The following is a 22,407-nucleotide window of genomic DNA, read 5'->3' on the forward strand; positions in this document are numbered from 1 at the left end:
GAAAAAGAAAATAGGAAGAAGGAAGGAAAGGAAGAAGGAAGGAATTGGGGAAAGGAAAGAAGTAAGGGAGGAAGGAAGGAAGGATGGATGGAGGAAATAAGGAAGGAAGGATGGATGGAGGAAATAAGGAAGGTATGGGGGAGGGAGGAAAGCAGGAGGGAGGGAGAAAGGAAAAGAGGAAAGAAGGAGGGATGGAGGAAAGAGAAGGCAAAAAAGAGAGAAGGAGGAAGGACAGACGGAAGGAAGGAAGGGAGGAAAGAATGAACAGTCAAATTGACCCGGGAGGACGACAGGAAGGTTAATATCAGATCAGATATTCCTTTATTATTAGTCCCACTATGAGGAAATGTGCATTATTACAGCAGCAAGTTAACAATAAAATAGAATATTAGAGCAGCAATAAGAAAAATAATAAAAAACAATAAATAATAAGTACAAAATAATAGTAAAAATATATAAAATAATCGTGACATTTACATTATTTACAAGAGTAATTTTGGTATTTAATGCTAATATATCAGAGGTGATATTATTATTGCACAAATTAAAGTAATAAATATATATTTATATTATATTAACCTTCCTGTCGTCAAATTGACCTCGTCTGTTTTGACTGTTCCTTCTTTACTCCCTTCCCTCCTTCCGTTTGTCCTTCCTTCTCTCTTTCTATCCTTCCTCTCTTTTTCCTCCTTTCCTTCCTACATCCCCCTTCCTTCCTCCCTTCCTTCCTTCTCTTTCTTTCCTCCCCCTACCTTCCTCCCTTCCTTCTTTCCTCTGTCCTTCTTTCCTTCCTTCCTCCCTTCCTCTTTTCCTTTCTCCCGCCTACCTTCCTTCCTTCTTTCCTCCGTCCTTCCTTTCCATCCTCCCTTCCTTCTTTCTGCTGTCCTTCTTTCCTTCCTTCCTCCCTCCCTCCTTCCTTCTTTCCTCCCTCCCTCCTACCTTCCTTCTTTCTTTTCTCCGTCCTTCCTTCCTTCTTTCCTTCTTACCTTCCTTCCTTCCCTCTTTCCTTCCTCCCTTCCTTTCTTCCTCTCTCCTTTCCTTCCTTCCTTTATATTTGTACTTATCATCTTAAAATCAAAGACACACACACACTCAAACAAAAGGAGAAGAATCAAACTGTAGTGATGAGTTTAGTTAGAAAGATAAAAAGATAAACAGGTTAATAAAGAGAGATGATATAAAGTTTAAGATTAAAGTACAAATAAACAACCAATCAGCTAAAACCTCCCAAATGTTCTTTATTAAACAGTCTGATTATTAATTAAGATCATATTAATATAACATAAATAATAAGTCTCAGTGATGTTATGACACAGTTTATGTTCTGGGTGGAGACTTCTCTGTAGTGAGAAAGTGTGTTAGAGGTAAAACATGAAGAATAGAGTCACAGCGCCACCTGGTGGATTTATTACATCACTGATTTCTGCTCAAGTTTGAACACAAAATCTAAAAGTTATTCTCACTGCTGGAAAAGTTTCTGGATTTAAATGTTAAAGGACGAGTTCAGAATTATTGAAATGTTTCTTAAATCAAAAGTAGCATGTGTTTATCTTGCTGTAATGATTCATCCTGTTCATACTGACCATTAGAAGATCCCTTCATCATGTTTACTGTAATGATTCCTCCTGTTCATACTGACCATTAGAAGATCCCTTCATCATGTTTACTGTAATGATTCCTCCTGTTCATACTGACCTTTAGAAGATCCCTTCATCGTGTTTACTGTAATGATTCCTCCTGTTCATACTGACCATTAGAAGATCCCTTCATCATGTTTACTGTAATGATTCCTCCTGTTCATACTGACCATTAGAAGATCCCTTCATAATGTTTACAGTAATGATTCCTCCTGTTCATACTGACCATTAGAAGATCCCTTCATAATGTTTACTGTAATGATTCCTCCTGTTCATACTGACCATTACGACCATTACGACTTTATTCTCGTAATATTCTGACTTTATTCTCGCAATATTACGAGTTTATTCTCATAATATTACGATTTTTTTCTCGTAATATTACGACTTTATTCTCATAAAATATTACGACTTTATTCTCGTAATATTACGACATTATTCTCGCAATATTACGATTTTATTCTCATAATATTACGACTTTATTCTCGTAATATTATCACTCTTTTCTCCTAATATTACGACTCTTTTCTCCTAATATTACGACTTTATTCTCGTAATATTACGACATTATTCTCGCAATATTACGATTTTATTCCCATAATATTATCACTCTTTTCTCCTAATATTACAACATTATTCTCGTAATATTACGACTTTATTCTCATAAAATATTACGACTTTATTCTCGTAATATTATGACATTATTCTCGCAATATTACGATTTTATTCTCGTAATATTACGACTTTATTCTCGCAATATTAGGACTTTATTCTCATAAAATATTACGACTTTATTCTCGTAATATTACGACATTATTCTCGCAATATTACGATTTTATTCCCATAATATTATCACTCTTTTCTCCTAATATTACAACATTATTCTCGTAATATTACGACTTTATTCTCATAAAATATTACGACTTTATTCTCGTAATATTATGACATTATTCTCGCAATATTACGATTTTATTCTCGTAATATTACGACTTTATTCTCGCAATATTACGACTTTATTCTCATAAAATATTACGACTTTATTCTCGTAATATTACGACATTATTCTCGCAATATTACGATTTTATTCCCATAATATTATCACTCTTTTCTCCTAATATTACAACATTATTATCGTAATATTACGACTTTATTCTCGTAATATTACGTCTTTATTCTCGTAATATTCTGACTTTATTCTCGTAATATTACGACTTTATTCTCGCAATATTACGAGTTTATTCTCATAATATTACGATTTTTTTCTTGTAATATTACGATTTTTTTCTCGTAATATTACGACTTTATTCTCATAAAATATTATGACTTTATTCTCGTAATATTATGACATTATTCTCGCAATATTACGATTTTATTCTCGTAATATTACGACTTTATTCTCGCAATATTACGACTTTATTCTCATAAAATATTACGACTTTATTCTCGTAATATTACGACATTATTCTCGCAATATTACGATTTTATTCTCATAATATTACGACTTTATTCTCGTAATATTACGACTTTATTCTCGTAATATTACGACTTTATTCTCGCAATATTACGAGTTTATTCTCATAATATTACGATTTTTTTTCTTGTAATATTACGATTTTTTTCTCGTAATATTACGACTTTATTCTCATAAAATATTACGACTTTATTCTCGTAATATTATGACATTATTTTCGCAATATTACGATTTTATTCTCATAAAATATTACGACTTTATTCTCGTAATATTACGACTTTATTCTCGCAATATTACGACTTTATTCTCATAAAATATTACGACTTTATTCTCGTAATATTACGACATTATTCTCGTAATATTACGACTTTATTCTCGCAATATTACGACTTTATTCTCATAATATTACGATTTTTTTCTTGTAATATTACGAATTTATTCTCGTAATATTATCACTCTTTTCTCCTAATATTACGACTTTATTCTCGTAATATTACGACTTTATTCTCGTAATATTACGACTTTATTCTCGCAATATTACGAGTTTATTCTCATAATATTACGATTTTTTTTCTTGTAATATTACGATTTTTTTCTGGTAATATTACGACTTTATTCTCATAAAATATTACGACTTTATTCTCGTAATATTATGACATTATTCTCGCAATATTACGATTTTATTCTCGTAATATTCCGACTTTATTCTCGCAATATTACGACTTTATTCTCATAAAATATTACGACTTTATTCTCGTAATATTACGACATTATTCTCGCAATATTACGATTTTATTCTCATAATATTATCACTCTTTTCTCGTAATATTACGACTTTATTCTCGTAATATTACGACTTTATTCTCGTAATATTACGACTTTATTCTCGTAATATTACGACTTTATTCTCGCAATATTACGAGTTTATTCTCATAATATTACGATTTTTTTTCTTGTAATATTACGATTTTTTTCTCGTAATATTACGACTTTATTCTCATAAAATATTACGACTTTATTCTCGCAATATTACGAGTTTATTCTCATAATATTACGATTTTTTTTCTTGTAATATTACGATTTTTTCTCGTAATATTACGACTTTATTCTCATAAAATATTACGACTTTATTCTCGTAATATTACGACATTATTCTCGCAATATTACGATTTTATTCTCGTAATATTACGACTTTATTCTTGCAATATTACGACTTTATTCTCATAAAATATTACGACCTTATTCTCGTAATATTACGACATTATTCTCGCAATATTACGATTTTATTCTCATAATATTACGACTTTATTCTCGTAATATTACGAGTTTATTCTCGTAATATTACGAGTTTATTCTCGCAATATTACGAGTTTATTCTCCAAATATTCCGATTTTATTCTCTTGTAATATTCCGATTTTTTTCTCGTAATATTACGACTTTATTCTCGTAATTTTATGATTTTTTTCCTCGTAATATTACGACTTTATTCTCGCAATATTACGACTTCATTCTCAAAATATTACGACTTTATTCTCGTAATATTACGACTTTATTCTCGTAATTTTATGATTTTTTTCTCGGAATATTACGATTTTTTTTCTCGGAATATTACGACTTTATTCTCGCAATATTACGACTTCATTCTCAAAATATTACGACTTTATTCTCGTAATATTACGACATTATTCTCGTAATATTACGACATTATTCTCGCAATATTACGAGTTTATTCTCCTAATATTACGATTTTTTCTTGTAATATTCCGATTTTTTTCTCGTAATATTACAACTTTATTCTCATAAAATATTACGACTTTATTCTCGTAATATTATGATTTTTCGCGTTATATTACGATTTTTTCTCGTAATATTACAACTTTATTCTCATAAAATGTTACGACTTTATTCTCATAATATTACGACTTTATTCTCGCAATATTACGACTTTATTCTTGTAATATTAAGACTTTATTCTCGTAATATTATCACTCTTTTCTCCTAATATTACGACTTTATTCTCGTAATATTCCGATTTTTTTCTCGTAATATTCCAACTTTATTCTCATAAATATTACGACTTTATTCTCACAATATTACGACTTTATTCTCATAAAATATTACGACTTTATTCTCGTAATATTACGACATTATTCTCGTAATATTACGACTTTATTCTCGTAATATTACGACTTTATTCTCGTAATATTACGACTTTATTCTCGTAATATTACGACTTTATTCTCATAATATTACGACTTTATTCTCATAATATTACGACTTTATTCTCGCAATATTACGACTTTATTCTCATAATATTACGACTTTATTCTCGTAATATTACGACTTTATTCTCGTAATATTCCGATTTTTTCTCGTAATATTATCACTCTTTTCTACTAATATTACGACTTTATTCTCGCAATATTACGACTTTATTCTCATAAATATTACGACTTTATTCTCGTAATATTACGACTTCATTCTCATAATATTCCGACTTTTTTCTCGCAATATTACGACTTTATTCTCGTAATATTACGACTTTATTCTCGTAATTTCCAAACAAACAAAAAAACTCTATTAAAATGTTTCTATTAGTCTGGCCCTAACACTCCGTTGTAATAATCGGATTAAACGGACACGTGACAGTTTTTTATTAATAATTAATAACTTTTATATCTTTTAAACGTCGTCTGAACGTCGTTTTGTACATGAACTCAAACATTGAGAGTTTTTTTGGGTCACAACAACAGAAGACAGATAAAGTGAACACAGTGACGTAATATTGACCTAAACTGAGGAACACATGAACTCAGTGGTTCTAGTTATAGCTTGTTATTGTCTGACACATTATACGCTTTATTACCGTAGTTTTTTGTGGTATATTTGTAAATAAAGCAGAATTTTTTTAACATTATTGTTTATTCTGTTCCAGATGTTGCATCATGTGTGATTCCTGCAGCAGCTGTGAGGAGACGAAGCAGTTAAAACCTTTAATGTTTGAGCTCTGCACACAAACTCTGAGGTCTAAATAAGGACATTTCTGCTGCATATTTAATCTATTAAAGAAAAAAAAGAAAGAAAACATTAAAGCGTCAGGACGATGACGGTGGTGACGACGCGTGTTTGTTGACATGCTGCTGTGTGACGCACTCATACAGCTGTTATATAACATCTGCTTTTACTTCTCAGAAAGCATATGTGTACTGTATGTGAGTATATGCACGATTATTCTTAATAAGACAAAATCAATCAAATATCAGCCATAAAAAAGCTGAATTACATTTAAAAAATCAATCAAATAATCATAAGATAAAACTTTAACAACATAATTAGACTTATTTACTGTACTGATTATAAATATTAAGCTACTATAAATTAATAGTAAGTAAATCAGTATCATAGTGAAAAGAGCTTCATCAGCAGATTTGAGCCATGTTGTCATGTTGATGTTCAAATTTCCCCTTTAAAAAAAAAAAAAAAAAATTGAACTTTGAATTTCAACATTTGAGCCAACGTGGAAACGCAGGTCAACCAGTGTGCTTATATAATAATAATAATAATAAGTTTTTTTTTTTTTTACATTGAAGTGAATAAATAAACCACACTGATCTTAATTGACTATATACATACATTTATATTTTCAATTATTTGTTTTATAATGTATTTCTATTATTATCTTTGATTTTTCGACTTCCCTAATAATGTAATAAAAAAACCTCATAACTCAATAAAAAATGTAATAAAACCTGATAATGTAATAAAGTGCATTTCCCAATAATGTATCAATGTCTGTAGCGATGATGTCATAAATTATTACATTATTGGGTTAAACCTTATTTAGAACCTGATAATGTAATAATTTCCCAATAATGCAATAAAAAACCCTCAAAGCTCAATAAAAAATGTAATAATGTTTTTACAATATTGAAAAATTATTACATTATTAGGTTCTGCTAAAATAAGGTTAACCCAATAATGTAATAATTTATGACATCATCGCTACAGAGATTGTTACATTATTAGGAAATGCATTTTATTACATTATCAGGTTTTATTACATTTTTTATTGAGTTATGTGGTTTTTTTATTACATTATTGGGATATTATTACATTATCAGGTTCTACAGTAATAAAACCTGATAATGTAATAACTTCCTGATAATGTAATAAAAAGCATTTCCCAATAATGTATCAATGTCTGTAGCGATGACGTAATAAATTATTACATTATGGGGTTCACCTTATTTTTGCAGAACCTAATAATGTAATAATTTCCCAATATTGTAATAACATTACATTTTATTATGGAGTTATACATTTTTTTTATTACATTATTGGGAAATTATTACATTATCAGGTTCTACAAGCCCCCATAAAAATGGTTGTAGAACCTGATAATGTAATAAAACACCCTGCAAATGCACTTTATTACATTATCAGGTTTTATTACATTTTATTATTGAGTTATGAGGTTTTATTATTACATTATCATTATTATTACATTATCAGGTTCTACAGGCCTGAGCTCCATTGAAAGGGTCTAAAATCTCCAGTGTTGCAGGTTCTGCACGCAAACAGGTGAAAGTTACACAGACATGGTGACAACAAGAGCGCGTGCAGCTGCTCACGCGCTCTGTTGTCACTATGTTGTCAGTTTGGGGGGGGTGAGGGGGGGCGTGTACTCTATACAAACTGACCGGAGTCCTCACCGACCTGCAGCAGACACACAGGCCGGGCAGCCGGGCAGACATGTCCCGTTACACCGGGGGAGAGCCCGCGGAGAACGGCCTGGAGCAGCAGGAGGAAGAGGAGGAGGAGGAAGACCTGGACGATGAGGTGGACGCGTCTCACCTGGAGAAGTTCATGAGAGACAGGAGGAGAGCTCAGTCCCTGCCCACCTACCCGGCAGCGCTCCTGGACGGCGCCCCCGGTAGTAACGGGAGGAAACGGGTGAAGTTCGCCGACTCGATGGGTCTGAACCTGGCCAGCGTCAAACACTTCAGCACTCTGGAAGACCCGCAGATCCCCAGCAAGGTTCTGTCCCGGCACAAGAGCTTCCCGCCACCACAGCAGGACTCACTCACCGATCTGTGCCATAGTTTTAATACCAGTCTGCAGACGGACCGGTTGGTCGCGTGCTTCCCGGAGCCACGAGACCCGGAGAGCAGAGTGCAAAAGCTCCGTGTCTGTCTGGAGAAGGTCTCCATCACACACTTTGACGTGCGGGGGAAGATCCGGGTCTTCACCGGCTGCGCTGACAGAGAAGTCGGAGTCAGGTACACCTTCAACAACTGGCTCACCCACGTGGACGCGCAGGCTCTGTCCGTGCCCGTGGATCAGCCGGGCCTCGTAGGGGAGAGGTACAGCTTCACCGTGTACACGCCGCCCTTCATGGAGCCCGGCACGGCTGTGCACTTCGCCGTTTACCTGAAGAGTGGGGAGGGGGAGTTCTGGGACAACAACGAGGGGCAGAACTACACCCTCAGGTACTACTGCATATCCAGCGGCACGTTTACCAGCGCTGCCTTCCACGCCACCTGACCGGCCTGTGCGTCATGCAAAAGCTAGCTCTCCATCTGTGCGTAAAAAACTCTCTATCTGTGCGTAGAAGCTCTTTATCTGTACGTAAAAGCTCTTTATCTGTACGTAAAAGCTCTCTATCTGTGCGTAAAAGCTCTTTATTTGTGCGTAAAAGCTCTTTATCTGTATGTTAAAGCTCTTTATATGTACGTAAAAGCTCTTTATCTGTACGTAAAAGCTCTCTATCTGTGCGTAAAAGCTTTTTATCTGTGCGTAAAAGCTCTTTATCTGTGCGTAAAAGCTCTTTAACTGTGCGTAAAAGCTCTTTATCTGGAAGAAAAGCTTTGATATCCATCCGCTGTGCAGTTTTGTGTTCTGAGGTCAGGGAACTAGTTTCATGCTGCAGTTTTTAAAAAAACACCAAAGAAAAAAACATCCACACTGTAAAAAATGTCCATAGAATTGACACTGAAATGCTGTAAAATGATTACATCGAAAAACCTGTAAATGGAAATACAATGGAGCATTGTTTACTTTACAATGATATTTTGTAAAAAATACTAAACCAAACATAACTTTTAATTTAAAAGAAAGAATATGTTAAAAGAAAAAACATATTTGTAGAAAATTACCTATGCAAAAAGCAATACCATGCAGTTTAAATGACATTTTTTGTAGATTTTGAGGGAAAAATTCAGTTAAACGATTTATATTGTGCCATGAAATGTCTTATAATCTTATATAATATATAATCTTATATCTTATATATCTTATAATGAGGCTTTTGCGGTTAAATAATGTTGTTTGTTTGGATTTTTTTTAGTGGAATTGGACTCTATGTACAATAAGCGACAACTAAGCTCAGGCGGCATCGTGGAGTAGTGGTTTGCACCGTCACCTCACAACCAGAGGGTTCTGGGTTCTAAACCCATTCTGTGTAGAGCTAGTATCTAGGCTTCGGTTAACTGGTGACTCTACATTGACCCTGTGAGTGTGAATGTATGTCTCTGCTCTCTCTCTGTGTGTGATGGACTGCTGACCTGTCCAGGGTTGACTCCGCCTCTTGCCCAATGACAGCAGGGATTGGCTCCAGCCGCTACAGAAGATAAGCAGGATGGATGTTTGATGTAAAGTGGTTTAATAACATAATGGTTGTGCTAATTCAGCAGAAATCCAATGCAATGCAATTTTAAACAGTTTTTACACCCGTAAAAACGATGGGATTTTATTTTTTTACAGTGCAGACAATCATCCAAAGAATCCAAAGATGCTCATTAGTTCATGTTCCCTTCATTTCTACCTTTTCTACCTCTAAGGATTCATTTATCTGATTGGAAAACTCGTGTTTCTAAAGGACAACAACAACATTTATGGATATTCTTCTTCTTCTGTTCCACTCGGATCGATGGACTCTGGTCAGAACTCTTGCTGACAGTCAGAAACACTCACCTCTGCTCCTGGACTCCTTCTGTTAATGAGAATAAAATATGTTAATGAGGCCGGATTAAGCTGCTGTAGCCTCCTGATATAACCGGCCTCTTTATTAGATACACCTGTTTTATCTAATTCAATCCAATGATGTTTGTTAGTGTCCATGTGGTTTAGTTTAAATTTAAAGGGTTAAAATGTGAAAATAAACGTATGAATAACTTGCACACATTCTTTTTTTGTGGACCCAGCATCAAATTTCTGCTTTTAATCCATTTAGAGAGAATATATTAGAGGATTATGGTAAAAATGTCTAAGTGGTGTAACCATAAAAACTTTGTACTGCTTTATCCTTTAACCCTCCTGTTGTCCTCGATTCAAGGAAGGAAGGAAGGAAGGAAGGAAAGGAGGAAGGAAGGAAGGAAGGAAGGAAGGATGGATGGAAGGGAGGAAAAAGGAAGGGAGGAAGGAGGGAGGAAGGAAGGAGGGAAGGAAGGAAGGAAAGGAGGGAGGAAGGAAGGAAGGAAAGAAGGAAGGGAGGAAGAAGGAAGGAAAGGAGGAAGTAAGGAAGGAAGGGAGGAAGGAGGGAGGGAGGAAAGGAGGAAGGAAGGTAGGAGGGAGAAAGGAAAAGGGGAAGGAAGGAAGGGAGGAAGAAGGAAGGAAAGGAGGAAGGAAGGGAGGAAAGGAAAGAAGGAAGGGAGGAAAGGAAGAAAGGAAGGACGGAGGAAAGAAGGAAGGAAGGTAGGTAGGAGGGAGGGAAGAAAGAAAGAAGGGAGGAAGCTAGGAGGGAGAAAGGAAAAGAGGAAGGGAGGAAGGTAGGAAAGAAGGAAAGAAGGACAGAGGAAAGAAGGTAGGGGGGAGGAAAGAAAAAGAGAAGGAGGGAGGGAGGAAGGAGGGAGGTAGGGAAAAAGGACAGAAGGAAGGAAGAAAGGGGGATGGAGGGTGGAAAGAGAGAGGAAAGAAAGAAAGAGAGAAGGAGGGAGGGAGGAAGGACAGATCGGACCTCACTGCTGCTCATTCATAATTAATTTGAGATGAATTAATTAATATAAAGCTAAATGATGCTTTCAACTGCAGACATGTTCAGTTGTATAATTAAGGAAGACTAATAAGGATAATTAACTATTATATTGAGATAATTAACAACACTTCTCAGATGGTAAAGACTTCTCTTTGATCTATAAAATGCTCCTGAGATTATTTTTTTAATGACTCACAAACCTGATTAAATCATATTTTAGTCGTTGATCACCTGCTGATGTGATTAAATATAAATATAACAGACCTTGACATGCTGCTCATATTGTGACAGTATCCATTAATTATTCATAATTAAACATCTGCACCACAAATCTGTTTTTTATTCATAAATAAAGCTCATCAGGCATTAATAAATATAAAGTGATTAATCCTTAATGAAGCTGTTAAAGAGCAGAGAGACAGTTTATTCTTTATTTATGGAGTAAAAAACAATCATAGTTATATTATATTATAGTGTAAATGAATGTTGTTGAATGTGAACTTTCTTATATTTAATTTGGGTCAAATTTAACACATCAGTATCAGCTGCACAAAAATAAAGATGATTTATTTTTGTTTCTGCTGCTCTGAAATATATAAATGGGTCAAATTTAATATGAACAGCATTTTAAGGGTTAAAGTCCGTGTAAAGTAAGAATAAATATGTGTTCTGAGTTTAACATACCACAGAAAAGTGTGTTGTTAACCACCCTGCCAAATTTGAATGATTAAAAAAATCGCCAAATATATGAAATTAGGCTTCAAAGTTGTGTAACAGTCTGCCTATTTTGTCTTCTCCCAAACGCTGCGGGAGTGGCCGCCGAGTCCGCTGAAGCCCCGCCCCCTACCGAGTGTCACCTGTCAATCAAAGTCACCACCTCTACCAAAAACATGGACACTAGGTCTGAGAGCTTTCTGCTGCTAACTCAATGGCTAGCTCGGCGGCTAGCTCGGTGGCTAACTCGGTGGCTAGCTTGGCTGCTAGCTCGGCTGCAAGCTCGGAGGCTAACTCGACGGCTAGCTCGGCGGCTAACTCAGCTAACTGGCTAACTGTAGACTGTAGTAGTAGTATTGGTTATTGGCCACGTTACGTAACGCAGCGGTGATTTTCAGATCCGCCCATTAAATCCAGACACAGAAATCTTGAAACAGTTTACTGTAATAACTATAATAGTTAATGTCTAAATTACATTATGGTGCTGTACGTTTATCACAGTAATTACTATTAAATTTACTGTAAAATTCAGAATAATCACCCACCATGCATTATAAAAGTGTGATTACATAGTTTATTGTAAGAATTTACTCTAAAAACCTGCTGATTGTTAACAGTGTAGTTACAGATATTAAGATGTAATGTTTCAGGAAGTTTTTGTAAACTATAGAAACTCGTTTGATGTTCAGTATCGATCAGTTTGATTGGAAAAGACTGTAATTAACTTTCATACTTAATGGGAATAAATGGAGATAAATGGAGATAAATGGGAATAAATGGGAATAAATGGAGATAAATGGAAATAAATGGAGATAAATGGAAATAAATGGGAATAAATGGAAATAAATGGAAATAAATGGGAATAAATGGGATTAAATGGAGATATATGGAAATAAATGGAGATAAATGGAAATAAATGGAGATAAATGGAGATAAATGGAGATAAATTGAGATAATTGGAAATAAATGGAAATAAATGGAGATAAATGGGGATAAATGGAGATAAATGGAAATAAATGGAAATAAATGGAGATAAATGGAAATAAACGGAAATAAATGGAGATAAATGGGAATAAATGGAGATAAATGGAAATAAATGGGGATAAATGGAGATAAATGGAAATAAATGGACATAAATGGAAATAAATGGAGATAAATGGAGATAAATTGAGATAATTGGAAATAAATGGAAATAAATGGAAATAAATGGAGATAAATGGGGATAAATGGAGATAAATGGAAATAAATGGAAATAAATGGAGATAAATGGAAATAAACGGAAATAAATGGAGATAAATGGGAATAAATGGAGATAAATGGAAATAAATGGGGATAAATGGAGATAAATGGAAATAAATGGACATAAATGGAGATAAATGGGAATAAATGGAGATAAATGGAAATAAATGGAAACAAATGGAGATAAATGGGAATAAATGGAGATAAATGGAAATAAATGGGGATAAATGGAAATAAATGGGGATAAATGGGAATAAATGGAGATAAATGGAAATAAATGGGGATAAATGGAGATAAATGGGAATAAATGGAGATAAATGGAAATAAATGGGGATAAATGGACATAAATGGAAACAAATGGGGATAAATGGGAATATTTACTTCTGACAGCCTTTAAAATACTCTTATTTTTATACCCAATCATGTTTTTAACCTTTTGCCAATTAACCTCATTAGTTTCTTTTAAGCATAACTCACTTTTCCCGCCTTTTGTTCCCTCCATCCAAACTTTTCTGAGACTTGTTTTGCTGCCATCAAATTAAAAATGAGCTCATATTTTATTCATGATGTAATATTTTTTCATTTCATGCTCTATTGTGAATAAAATATGAGTTTATCAGATTTGAAAATCACTGCATTCTGGTTTTATTTACATTTTAAACAGTGTTTCTATTACTTTTCTAACCCTTTCCATGAGGTTGAAGATGCACAGTGAGACGGATTCTTGATCATCGCTCTTTACACGGCGGCGACCAAAGTCCAGAAGTCCAAACGCCTCTGAAAAATATTCCTGTTGCCAAACCGCAGCGCGTCTGTTTGATCGGTCAACACTGACTGAGGTTCAAAGTGATGAAGCATGAAATATCACCCACATGCTGCTGATTCATCTCTCTGGGTTTTATTATTTCATGAGGTAAAATATTCAGAGGAGTGGAAATATAAAGTAAGAGCAAATTAAATACAGGGAAGTAAAAGTGCTCCAAAATCTAAAAGATCTATATAGTTGTAAATATGAAAGAATATGTGAGTTTCTGCCTTTATTACTATATTTAACCTTCGTGTCGTCCTTCCTCCCTTCCTCTTTTCCTTTCTCCCTCCCTCCTTCCTTCTTTCCTCCCTCCCTCCTACCTTCCTTCCTCCCTCCTTTCCTTCCTTCTTCCTCCCTTCCTTCCTTCCTCCCTCCTTTAATTCCTTCTTCCTCCTTTCCTTCCCTCTTCCTCCCTCCTTTCCTTCCTTCTTCCTCCGTTCCTTCCTTCCTCCGTCCTCCCTTCCTTCCTTTCCTTCCTCCTTTCCTTCTTTCCTTCCCTCCTTCCTTCCTCCCTCCTTTCCTTCCTTCTTCCTCCCTTACATCCTTCTTCCTTTGTTCCTTCCTTCCTTCCTCCCTCCCTTCCTTCCTTCTTTGTCCCTTCTTCCCTCCTTTCCTTCCTTCTTCCTCCCTTCCTTCCTCCCTCATTTCCTTCCTTCTTCCTCGGTTCCTTCCTTCCTCCCTCCTTTCCTTCTTTCTTTCTCCCTTCTTCCCTCCTTTCCTTCTTTCTTCTTCCCTTCCTTCCTCCTTTCCTTCTTTCTTCCTCCCCTCCTTCCTTCCTTCTTCCTCCCTTCCTTCGTTGACCCGGGAGGACGACAGGAAGGTTAATATGCTTGTACTCATCTTTTTTTTCTATTACTTCTCTTTTAAAACTTGATGATTTGTGTATTTTGCCGCCTTGTGAAGAACTTTGTAAACTTAGATTTTAAAAAGGTGCTCTATGAATAAAGTTTATGATTTAATTATTTAAATCATAAGTAAGTGGAGTGTAAATGTGTGTTCAGAGCAATGTGCATGTGTGTGTGTGTGTGTGTGTGTGTGTGTGTGTGTGTGTGTGTGTGTGTGTGTGTGTGTTCATGTGATGAAACACTGACCAGTGATTGAGCAACAAGGTCTGATACACCTGTGTGTGTGTGTGTGTGTGTGTGTGTGTGTGTGTGTGTGTGTGTGTGTGTGTGTGTGTAAGTATGTGTGTGTGTGTGTGTGTGTGTGTGTGTGTGTGTGTGTGTGTGTGTGTGTGTGTGTGTGTAAGTGGGTCAGTGTGCTCGTCCTTAAACTAACAGAAGGATCTATTATTAGCAGCCGCTGGAGCCTTGTGGGTCAGTCACCTCCTTCACCTTCACCCTCCTCCACCCTGAGTCACGCTGCCAGTGTGTGATTCACACAGAGTTTAGTCAGAGTCACAGTTCATATTATATTATATAGCAGCTTATAAGTAACTAAGTACATTTAATCAAATACTGTGTTTAAGTACAGTTTGAGGTACTTGTACTTTACTGCAAACTAGCTCCACCTCCAGCAGCTACAACAGTAACATGCTGCTCTAACACTGATGCTTCACTATTAATAATCTAATGATGTCATAATAATAATATATCAGTCAGAGGACCAAACCACTACTTTACTGTAATACTGCATACTACATCACTCATAATACTGCAGTACTTTTACTGTAATACTGCATACTACATCACTCATAATACTGCAGTACTTTACTGTAATACGGCATACTACATCACTCATAATACTGCAGTACTTTTACTGTAATACTGCATACTACATCACTATAATACTGCAGTACTTTTACTGTAATACTGCATACTACATCACTATAATACTGCAGTACTTTTACTGTAATACTGCATACTACATCACTCATAATACTGCAGTACTTTTACTGTAATACTGCATACTACATCACTCATAATACTGCAGTACTTTAACTGTAATACTGCATACTACATCACTCATAATACTGCAGTACTTTTACTGTAATACTGCATACTACATCACTATAATACTGCAGTACTTTTACTGTAATACTGCATACTACATCACTCATAATACTGCAGTTCTTTTACTGTAGGAGGATTTTTCATGTAGTACTTTTACTTGTAATGGAGTATTTGTACATCGCAGTAAAGTTAAATGTTGAGCAGCTTTTAACTGAGACTTTACTGTAAATGAGGAAACACAGTTTGAATCCACAGAGCGGCTCCTCGTCCTGATAACCGTCTCTGTTCTTTAAATACAACAAGCTCCACTCTGGGATCAGATTTCATTGTTCTCTCCCTTCAGAGCTACAGTTTGTAGATGTGTGTAACCAACATGTGACTCAGCACAGAGCTCTCAGGCTGCATTCAGCAGAATCACATGATCAAATAGAAAGTGAAGGTCAGACAGTCGTTGCCTCTGAGAGCTGAAATGGCGCAGAGAGATCAGCTGGACCGAGAATCCTTCTCTTGTGTGATCTGTCTGGATCTACTGAAGGATCCGGTGACTACTTCCTGTGGACACAGCTACTGTATGAGCTGTATTAAAACACATTGGGATGGAGAGGCTCAGAGAGAGATCTACAGCTGCCCTCAGTGCAGACAGACATTCACACCGAGGCCTGTCCTGAAGAAAAACACCATGTTTGCAGCTTTAGTGGAGCAGCTGAAGAAGACTGGACTCCAAGCTGCTCCTGCTGATCACTGCTATGCTGGACCTGAAGATGTGGCCTGTGATGTCTGCACTGGGAGGAAGCTGAAAGCCTTCAAGTCCTGTCTGACCTGTCCTGCCTCTTACTGTGAGAATCACCTCCAGCCTCATTATGATGCAGCTCCATTAAAGAAACACAAGCTGGTGGAGCCCTCGGAGAAGCTCCAGGAGAACATCTGCTCTCGTCATGATGAGGTGATGAAGATATTCTGCCGTACAGATAAGAAGAGTATCTGTTATCTGTGCACTATGGAGGATCATAAAGGCCACGACACAGTCCCAGCTACAGCAGAAAGGACTGAGAGGCAGAGAGAGCTCGAGGTGAGTCGACTAAACATCCAGCAGAGAATCCAGGACAGAGAGAAAGATGTGAAGCTGCTTCAACAGGAGGTGGAGGCCGTCAGTCTCTCTGCTGATAAAGCAGTGGAGGACAGTGAGAAGATCTTCACTCAGCTGATCCGTCTCCTCCAGAAAAGAAGCTCTGATGTGAAGCAGCAGATCAGATCCCAGCAGGAAACTGAAGTGAGTGGAGTCAAAGAGCTTCAGGAGAAGCTGCAGCAGGAGATCACTGAGCTGAAGAGGAAAGACGCTGAACTGAAGCAGCTCTCACACACAGAGGATCACAACCAGTTTCTACACAACTACCCCTCAGTGTCACAACTCAGTGAACCTACAGACTCATCCAGCATCAATATCCGTCCTCTGAGATACTTTGAGGATGTGACAGCAGCTGTGTCAGAGCTCAGAGATAAACTACAGGACATCCTGAGGGACAAATGGACAAACATCTCACTGACAGTGACTGAAAAGGTTTTACTGCCAGAACCAGAACCCAAGACCAGAGCTGAGTTCTTACAATATTCACGTGAAAACATTCTGGATCCAAACACAGCAAACACACATCTGTTATTATCTGAGGGGAACAGAAAAGTAAAATATACAGAACAACATCAGTCTTATTCTAGACACACAGACAGATTCACTGATCAGTGGCAGGTCCTGAGTAGAGAGAGTCTGACTGGACGTTGTTACTGGGAGATGGAGTGGAGAGGGTTAGGGGTAGGAGTTGAGATAGCAGTCGCATACAAGAATATCAGCAGAGCAGGACGTGAATCTCTATTTGGACGTAATGACAAATCTTGGTCTTTATATTGTTACACTAACAGTTATGGATTTTACTTCAACAACATTAAAACTACCGTCTCAGTTCCTGCTTCCTCCAGAGTCGGAGTGTACCTGGATCACAGAGCAGGTATTCTGTCCTTCTACAGCGTCTCTGAAACCATGACTCTCCTCCACAGAGTCCAGACCACATTCACTCAGCCTCTCTATGCTGGATTTAGGATTATTCCTTACTTTTGTATGAGCGACTCAATTGAGTTGTTGTAAGTGAAATAGACAGAAGTCATTTCAGACTTCATGTGTCAGATGTTGTAATTCTTCATGTTTTTGTCTCCATGTTTCTGAGCTGCTCAGAGATCAGCTGACATGCTAATAGTGATATTCAACACTTTGTTTACTTTATGTTTGATTGATATTATCAGTTTCTTTAAATGTGACTTTTTCCTGTGTGTTTTTCTCCATGGAGGCTCTCACTGCTCATCACCATGTTTTTAACTTCTCTTTGTTCTAAATGTTAGTTTCATGTTTGTATTGATGTATTTGTGTCTGTTGTTTCTGAAACAGAGAAAACAGCAGAACTTCCTTCATCACAGATATTTTGTTCTCATCACTTTGTAAATTCATAAAGAAATGTTCAATCAAACTGTAATGATCATGATAATAATCATTAATGATGTTCTTGTACATAGCTGACATTCTGGGTTAAACTAACTGACTGTGTGGATGAAGTCAATCTGAACATGAAATCATTGATCACACTTTACTGATTGGATGTGTGAACAATCTGAAGCTTCAATAATCAATAAAGATCATTTTTATCAGCAGTGATCAAAGTGTTTTCTTCTTTTACTGTAATACTGCATACTACATCGCTCATAATACTGCAGTACTTTACTGTAATACTGCATACTACATCACTATAATACTGCAGTACTTTTACTGTAATACTGCATACTCACTCATAATACTGCAGTACTTTTACTGTAATACTGCATACTACATCACTATAATACTGCAGTAGAAACATGTTGATACCTTTAATATAAAAGACAAACAGCAGATTTTTCACATTTGGTAAGTTTTTATTTGCTGAACTCAAACTGACATTAAAAGATAAACGGAGACGTCAGACAGATGATCAATAACTGATTCTTTTATGTTTCAGTGCTAACATTCAGAAATCTGCATGTTCTTCTTTCAGTTTTGTGTCTTTTATAGTGAAACCTTTTTCTTTAATTGGCAGCAGAGTTTTTATGATGATGTAATAAAACATTTAATTAACAGTTTGGCTGCAACTCTCAGACATGGAAAGACAAGTTTAGGAAAATAATGATCATAATTACACTTTTATTTGGAGAATAAAGTTGTAATATTTCAATAATAAAGTCAAACATTTATGAGCTTTAGTATTCTGACCTTTGACCTCTTTAACACAGAACACATGACTGATGTTTTAAATCCAATATTTTCACCTTTTTTCTCACAGTTACAACTTTTCCCGCAAAAATTCTGCTTTTTTCTTGAAATATTTTTTAACCCTCCTGTTGTCCTGAGTCAAGGAAGGAAGGGAGGGAGGAAGGAAGGAAGGAGGGAAGGAAAGAAGGAGGGAGTGAAATAAGTAGGGAGGGAGGGAGGAAGGAAGGAAGGAAGGAAGGGAGGGAGGAAGGAAGGGAGGAAGAAGGAAGGAAGGGAGGAAGAAGGAATGAAGGAAGGGAGGAACGAAAGAAAGGAGGGAGGGAAAGAAGGAGGGAGTGAAAGAAGTAGGGAGGGAGGGAGGAAGGGAGGAAGGAAGGAAGGAAGGGAGGGAGGAAGGAAGGGAGGAAGAAGGAATGAAGGAAGGGAGGAACGAAAGAAAGGAGGGAGGGAGTACAGGAAAGAAGGAAGGGAGGAAGGAAAGGAAAGAAGGAAGGAAGGAAGGTAGGAGGGAGGGAGAAAGGAAAAGATGACAGAGGATAGAAGGAAGGGAGGAAGGTAGGGGGGAGGAAAGAAAGAGAGAAGGATGGAGGGAGGAAGGACAGAAGGAAAGGAAGGAGGAAAGGAAAGAAGGAGGGAGGGAGGAAGGAAGGAGGAGGGAAGGAAAGAAGGAGGGAGGGAGGAAGGAAGGACAGAAGGAAGGAAGAAAAGGGGATGGAGGAAGGAAAGAAGGAAGGGAGGAAAGAAAGAAAGAGAGAACATCTTGGCTGAACTCTTGTTTCTAACAGTTTAATCGTCCTTCGTACCCGACTGCAGCATCATGTGACTCATCTGAACTCTTTTACTATTGGTCTATTTGAGTGTAAACAGCTGTTTCTGTCATTTCTCACATCTCTTAGTTTTATATATATATTGATAATCTTGTGCAGGATCAGCTAATTGTGCGCTTTTTTAAATACAAAAATAACACTAGAAAGAAAAGAGAAACTCCTCTGAGGGAAGCACCGACCAGTCAGCTGTTATGAGTCAGTTAATGAGACTCTTCCTCACTTTTCACATCTTTAAATGTCTTTTTTCTTATTTTTCTGTCATTTCTCTGTTTCCATCCTTTATAATCACTCATACTGTCATTTAATTAGAGTTTGGCTGAATGTGATGGACCCAAATACTGGATTCTTACACACTGACTGTAAATATAACAGTTATAATAATAAGCAAGTTGCAAAATACATCTGCTCTTAACACCTGAAACATGATTAAAGGTTTTAATGTTTAAGTTTAGACGGACAGTTAAAGGTTTAATGTTCGAGACAGACAGTCGTTGTTTTGGTTTAATGTGGAAAAGAAAGTTTTAATCTTAATATTACTTCATCTTTTTTGTTGCCACTCAGACGGTTAAATGAGTAAAAGCTTCTTATTCTGTCTGGTTCTTTTAGACTCTGAACGAGCTTCACAGGTTGAGTCAACATCCTGAACTTTAAGCAGCGTTCAGCCTCCTTGAACACTTTCCTATGAGCTGCGTGCAAATGAAACAGATCAAATATCAGCAGGATTTGTCTGATTTTAACTCTAAAAGCAACAAAAAAACCAGTCAAAGTGAAATGAAACAAATAAATGAGTCTTTGGTTAAACTTTCACTGCTTTTTCAGTCTTTTAAATTGAATTTTTTCTTGAGATATCAAATTTGTTCAGTGTCAAATTAATGAAATGTTGGTTTTTAAGTCAAATTATCATTTTTTCTCTCACACATAATGACTGAAGTCTGTGTTTCTAACGGTATTATTGACCTTTATACTCAGCTGTTGCATCATGTGACACGTTTGAGTCTTTATATTTAATCTCTTTCATCTTAGACTGTTATTGTTATTAGAAATGTGTTTTTTGTTACAGTTTTTATGGAAGAAATGATCAATCGAGACAGTGAAAATAATCATTAGGCAGCTTCGCTTTAAGTAGAGGAACCTTTAAACACCGTCTGATCAATCAGTCCGATACCTGATCAATAATCAGTAACAGCCAGGTAACGTCTGATCGGTGCATCCCTAAAGAAAAGAAAAGTCTAAACTCCTCCAGACAAACTTCAGGTATTTCACAGCTTTACTCCCACAATGCATCTCTCTCCTCCATCCAAACATAAACATCGTCTAACAGGAGGAAGAAGAAGAAGCTGATTGGTCGTCTGCTGTGATTGGGGGGGAGGGGGGACTGGTTCGTCTCTGATGTCACATCCTGTTTGCTGGGACGGTCCTCCTGCAGAGGGGTGGGGGGGAGGGGGGGAGTTAACCCTCCACCACGATCTTCTGAGCCTCGTACATTTTCCCCACACACACCTGCAGCAGAGAAGAAGAAGATTTCATTCGTTAGTTCATCGTGTTTCTGTCCAATATTCACTCTGATTTTACTCTCTATCAACTCCTGAGAGGAATATCTGGGTCTTATTGGGCTTTTCCCATAGACTGTATATAAGAAATGGACGTAACATCCGTGACGTCACCCATTGGTTTGTGGACTGCTGCTCGGAGGCCAATAGTATCGGATCTGAGCAGCGCCATGTTGAAAATTTCAGGTGCATGCTGGGAAAAATAAAAACAGGGATTCTACTTATATGGGCATCAGGAGGAGCATGAGGCGCCCTCCTGAACCTGTGAACCAATCAACCTGTCAATCACCACGTAGCCACGCCCTAATGCATACCCTGCTTTATCGTCACATATAAAATCAGGGAGGCCAAAATGTCCCAAATGAACATCATACTGCATTGAAGAAGGCTTTAAACTAGCGATTGAGACCATAAACACATTTTGAAAACGTTTACTGAGGTTAGAAATCAAGTGAGAAGTTGGTGAATTCTCCATTGACTTGTATTCATTCATTCATTTTTTTCTGCTTCTCCATCAGGGATAGTACCTGGTACCTGGTGCTTTTTTAGTATCTGCTCTGGTGAGGTTCCAAGCGAGCCGAGCCGATACTAAATATGACGTCAACAGACTGCCGGCCACTGATTGGTCAGAGAGTCATCACTAGGGTTAGGTACCTTTCACATTTAAACTGATACCAGTACCGGTACTGGCACCCAGTGTTTGGTATCAGTACCCAACGGTACTTCATTTCAGTACTTTAATGTAAATCTGTAACTCTTGAAGTATCAACCCAACAAAATCCTAAAACTCTTACTTTAAAATTGTATGCCTATATTTATTTTGAACATTTAAAAAAAAAAACAATATAAGAAGGTATGAAAATATGAACATATAAAAATAGACTATAATTATCAAACACAATGTGAAATGTTAGTGGTAGCTGTCCAGAAAAGATCATTTTAACACAACA

General features: G+C 36.6%; 3 protein-coding genes across 3 annotated transcripts in view; 2 read left to right on the plus strand and 1 right to left on the minus strand.

Moving 5' to 3' along the window:
- The first annotated feature begins 7,830 nt into the window (after positions 1-7,830).
- On the plus strand, positions 7,831-10,287 carry ppp1r3g (protein phosphatase 1 regulatory subunit 3G). Its single transcript, XM_062441318.1, has one exon. The coding sequence runs from the start codon at positions 7,862-7,864 to the stop codon at positions 8,651-8,653; it is 792 nt and encodes a 263-aa protein (XP_062297302.1). The 5' UTR covers positions 7,831-7,861; the 3' UTR covers positions 8,654-10,287.
- A 5,976-nt stretch (positions 10,288-16,263) lies between these two features.
- Positions 16,264-17,931, plus strand: LOC134002159 (tripartite motif-containing protein 16-like). Its single transcript, XM_062441444.1, has one exon. It carries the CDS (start codon positions 16,264-16,266, stop codon positions 17,929-17,931), a length of 1,668 nt encoding a protein of 555 aa, XP_062297428.1.
- Positions 17,932-18,734: 803 nt separating this feature from the next.
- The window catches only part of LOC134002066 (LYR motif-containing protein 4B), a 50,610-nt gene continuing 46,937 nt past the window's right edge, over positions 18,735-22,407 (minus strand). The window contains exon 3 of the mRNA XM_062441336.1: positions 18,735-21,407. Coding sequence (XP_062297320.1) covers positions 21,357-21,407 — 51 coding nt within the window. The 3' untranslated portion in view covers positions 18,735-21,356. The remainder of the gene's footprint in view (positions 21,408-22,407) is intronic.

This window comes from Scomber scombrus, chromosome 20 (genome assembly GCF_963691925.1).
Source record: "Scomber scombrus chromosome 20, fScoSco1.1, whole genome shotgun sequence".
NCBI classification, from domain to species: domain Eukaryota; kingdom Metazoa; phylum Chordata; class Actinopteri; order Scombriformes; family Scombridae; genus Scomber; species Scomber scombrus.

Coding starts and splice junctions, on each gene's coding strand:
- ppp1r3g (XM_062441318.1), top strand. CDS start 7,862: ATGTCCCGTTACACCGGGGGAGAGCCCGCGGAGAACGGCCTGGAGCAG.
- LOC134002159 (XM_062441444.1), top strand. CDS start 16,264: ATGGCGCAGAGAGATCAGCTGGACCGAGAATCCTTCTCTTGTGTGATC.